At 38.2% G+C, this 4,390-nt stretch overlaps 1 protein-coding gene across 2 annotated transcripts in view; it reads left to right on the top strand.

Annotated features, from left to right (window-relative positions):
• LOC113810802 (uncharacterized) overlaps window positions 1-4,390 on the top strand; it is a gene marked incomplete at its 5' end in the record, with an annotated part of 14,577 nt that continues 10,187 nt past the window's right edge. For both annotated transcript variants that reach the window (XM_027362446.2, XM_027362445.2), the window contains 8 exon segments: window positions 1-115; window positions 284-401; window positions 812-1,002; window positions 1,165-1,260; window positions 1,584-1,735; window positions 2,208-2,406; window positions 2,647-2,847; window positions 3,777-3,991. In XM_027362446.2, the coding sequence (XP_027218247.2) occupies window positions 1-115; window positions 284-401; window positions 812-1,002; window positions 1,165-1,260; window positions 1,584-1,735; window positions 2,208-2,406; window positions 2,647-2,847; window positions 3,777-3,991 (1,287 nt within the window).

The raw sequence follows: 4,390 nt of genomic DNA, 5'->3' as shown, positions 1-4,390 counted from the left end.
CTTGACAAGGGACAAGAACTTGCAGCCTATTTTATCCTTCTTGATGCGGCATGTGTGCCCACCTGAGGAAAGAAGGTTGATTAAGCTGAACTTGAAGCATGCACGTTTCAGGAAGGTAGATATTCTATCACCAGGTGTTTAAGAAAAGAAAAAGATATATAAACTTTATAAATGATATTTTTTTCTACTTAAAAAGAAAGAAAAATTAATGCAGGTTGTATCATACAAATATATACTGTTTACTAAATTTTGGTAGTTTATTATATTATATTCTTTTTTACAGAAATTAACTGGGGAAGAAGGAGAAATTTTGCCCACAGAAGAAAGATTTAAACTCAAGGCTTCTATCGTTGATGCCAACTCAGCCATCACAGCAGAAACCGCAGAAATCCAACAACTTAGTAAGTAATCTAGGATTTATTTGTTTATATTTCTGTTGTATATTGTTTTTTTATTATTATTATTATATACATTACATTTTTCAACATATGAGGGTTAAAAGTGTATGTTAAAACAAGGAAGACGTGATCACACATGCATGCATGATTTTCTCTCTCTCTCTCTCTCTCTCTCTCTCTCTCTCCCTCTCTCTCTCTCTCTCCCTCTCTCTCTCTCCCTCTCTCTCTCTCTCTCTCTCTCTCTCTCTCTCTCTCTCTGTCTGTCACGCACACGCGCACACACACACACACGCGTGCACTCACACATGCACGCACCCAAAGGCAATACCATGTTGTCCCTAACTACAAAACAAAATTACTGTGTGACAACACTCAGCCCCTGTGCCTAACTTTCACGCACTTTCTTCTACAAGATCGCAGGAAGGAGGAACTGCGCCAGAGGGAGGTGGAGCTGCGTCGGAGAGCCACGTTGATGAAGGTGTCGCAGGAAGAGAGAGAGAAGGAGATCCAGCACTGTAAGCTGTGGCAGTCTCAACTTTCCCTGCTGCAGGAGGATTTGCCCAGTGTTTATGATGGCCAGGCTGGTGTGGATATAAACTTACAGGTTAGGGAGTGAGTGAGTGAGTAAGTGAATGAAAGAAACAGATAGAGTGAGTGAGTGGGTGGGTGGATGGTTTGATGAGTCAATGAGATTGAGATTATGTTTCAATTTTATGAGTTCAAGACCCATTATTAAACTCATGCCTCTTCCCCAACTCCCCTACAGAAACAGTTACGCGGGAACTTATCGGACCTGGAGAAACTCCGTCGTTCCATCATCACAGGTCACTTTGGTACTCCAGATCGTATGCATATGGAGAAGGTAAAGTAGAAAAGGGTGTATGCTTTATTTCCCTATTAGTATTGTTACTGATGTAGGCAGTCATATGATATATGTAAGACCAATACTATAAAATGTAGAACTTTACGCAGAGAAATGCCATAGGGATGAAATTTCTTGTCGCAAAGAGTAACAGTTTCAAATTGTTGGATGTCAGCCTGAAAGTGGTTTGTCACTGAGATTTTTAAAAGCAAGGGGGAAGACATCAATGCATCATTACAGTGAAAGCGATGTATCAGTGGAAATTTTTAAAGAACAAGAAACATGGATATTCTCCTAATCTTTCATCACACAAATCCCAAAAGCTGCGAGTGTGGGAGCGCATTGGCGACACAATGGCTACTTGGGGGCCTAGATCACTGATGGTCGGCATGACAAGTGAAGTTCAGGAGGTGACCCGTAGCCTCCACGCACAAGTTCAAAATGTGGATCTGGTGAAGGATGCACGAGAACTCAGGTAGAACCATGATGAGTTTGTTTCATTTGTAAATGATGCCTTAAAAAAAAAAAAAAAAAAAAAAAAAAAAAAAAAAAAAAAAAAAAAAAAAAAAAAAATGCTGATAGTGTCATTGCTTTTATTGTCCTTACTAAAGGTCAACCTGTACTAATCCAGCACCAATTTCAAAATTTCAGGAACCTATACATATAGTCGCATAATTTTGCTTTAGTGTGTATTGAACTTTATTCTCTTCAGAAGCAGAAGTACTTGTTTGTCATGCCCTAGTTAATACCTGTATATTTATTTCAAACCAAGTTTTGGATATTGCTTCAGTTTCAGATGGATATTCATCATCTGTATATGTTCTGTGTCTCCTTTTGATGAAGGCCCTCAATATCACATGTTATTTGTTATGTTCAGAAAGATATATATATCATTGATATTCAAGGTTGAAGGCCTGTTTTATAAGCACCCTTCTTTATTCCATCAGACTCAAGTGTGAAAACGATGGCGCTTTCATTGACGAGATGAATCCTGGAGGGGTGATTGAGTCTGTGCGTGAACTCTTAGGTCAGATGAGCGCATCACATGTCAAACTCTACGTCGAGGCTTACCAGGCTGATTTGGCTGCGCAGTCTCTGTCTCGAGCCCTCAAGACACTCCATAACAACATTTTTGCAGCTGCAAAGGTACAAGGTTGTTTTTCAAATTATCCTTGTGTACTCTTTGAATGTTTTCTCTCTTTTTCTTTTTCTTTTTTCTTTCTTTTTTCTTTTTCTTTTTTTTCTTTTTTTTCTTTCTTTCTTTCTTTTTCTTGCAATTGATTGTTTTCTTATTTTTTTCATATATTTATTTCTGCTTTTTGAAGGTTCTTCTGAGTTGGTAGTGTTCGCTGATGAATCACCAAACCTGAATTTCTATATCAACAGCGCAGCTATACTGATGACAGCATCACTGCAGCTGTGGTTGATGTGGTGAAGGAGAACATCAGCGTGGCAGGGGAGAGAGCTGCCCTTAATGCTGCTGAGCAGCTGACATCCTCACTGCAGGAGAGAGCAGACACTGCAGCCAGGGCCAGAGATGCACTGAGAGCCAAACACGCACAGATCATCAGTTTCAACAAGGAAGTGGTGAGTTTGATCGGCATTTTGTTACCACTGTCTAGAGTTCTGTGTATTGAGGACATGATTTTCTCTGTGAATAAACACAATATTTTGGATTAAGAAGAATAGATAAAGGCATGAAAGCAACAACTTTAAATTAAGATGAAAAAATTACTTGTTTACTTTGCACACTTGCCATCAGTGGATCTATTAACCCCATCTGCCATTGAGAACTTGTTTCCAGCAAGTAAGTAGGAAAAGCTTCTGTATATCAGTTCAGAATATATAGAAAATCAGGTGTTCTGGCTTTTGCAACAGTTTATAGATATGCATTGTACTCTGTTTGGTCTTTAATTTGATCTTGAAAAAGGTGTTGAGACATAACAGTGTTAAAAGAGTGAACTATTCAAGGGATATTCATTGGGTTATTAGGTATTCCAAGCAGTGAGACACTGGATTTCAGTTATGTTGAAATGGATTCCATTTTTCCAGTATTTGCAAGGAAAGAGGTTTAGCTATTTTTTTCAAGATTGTGGAGCAAATGATTGGTGTGCTTTATAGCATTTGCAACTATGCTCAGTTTATTGTTAATTAAAGTGAAGGTAAGCTTAATATGTTGCTGATGATTGCCTGAGTGCAGCATGTGCATGTAATATTGTTGAATTTGAAATATTATCTTGAACCTGCCAGTTATCAAATAATTATCATTTTCACCCTGTCAATCTGTTGTCAGTCACTGCCAAGCTGTCACATGCATCCTTGTATATTATTTTTTTTTCTTCATTTAACATTATGATGATAATATATATATATATATATATATATATTTTTTTTTTATTCCTCTTTCTACTCTTTTTCTTTTTCCTTCCCCTTTTTTTCTCTTCATATCCTCCATCCATGTTTCTCCCCATGTAGAAATTCCAGTTTCAAGATCATTCGTTCTTTCCCCTCTTTAGCAAGATGGCATAGAGAGTATCCAGTGCCTAGCTGTATGCGTGGGGGATGGCCTTCAGATCATCAAGGAGCGTCTTCAAGAAGTCAGATCCACAACAGAAGAAGCCCTCGAGGGCATGTCCTATCCCACCCCAGTCTCTGCTAACTCCCTGGCCAATGAGTGTGAGGCATTCATTGCAGCGCCGCTCAATCAGCTCCTTACAACAACTACTGAGGAGTGAGTTTCTCTTTGTTCTTCAGATAGTTTGCATTTTCAGGCAGTTTAAGTACATAGTTTAATGTTCTCCAAATGTTGAAAGTTTAGAGTTATCCTACGAGCATTACATTTCAGAAGAGCTTTCGCTATAGGAAGTTCAGGTTCATTTATCAGAATTGCCTTGACCCTTTACCAGGCACACATCTTCATTACCTCATATACATACATGTATTTAAGTGATCATATATGGTCACTTGCCCAATAAAGGGTTAAGTGTATATCTTGTCTTCAGTAACAGAAAACGGCAATACAGAACTTTCATTGTTTGCTATTTATTACAGAAGGATGGCTATATTTCTTAATTGTGTAGTCCTCAGGATGAGGTTTATGATATATATTGATGTTGTTTAAATGTGTTCT

Source organism: Penaeus vannamei, chromosome 43 (genome assembly GCF_042767895.1).
Source record: "Penaeus vannamei isolate JL-2024 chromosome 43, ASM4276789v1, whole genome shotgun sequence".
NCBI classification, from domain to species: Eukaryota; Metazoa; Arthropoda; class Malacostraca; order Decapoda; family Penaeidae; genus Penaeus; species Penaeus vannamei.
This window is presented reverse-complemented; position numbering and strand designations above follow the sequence as displayed.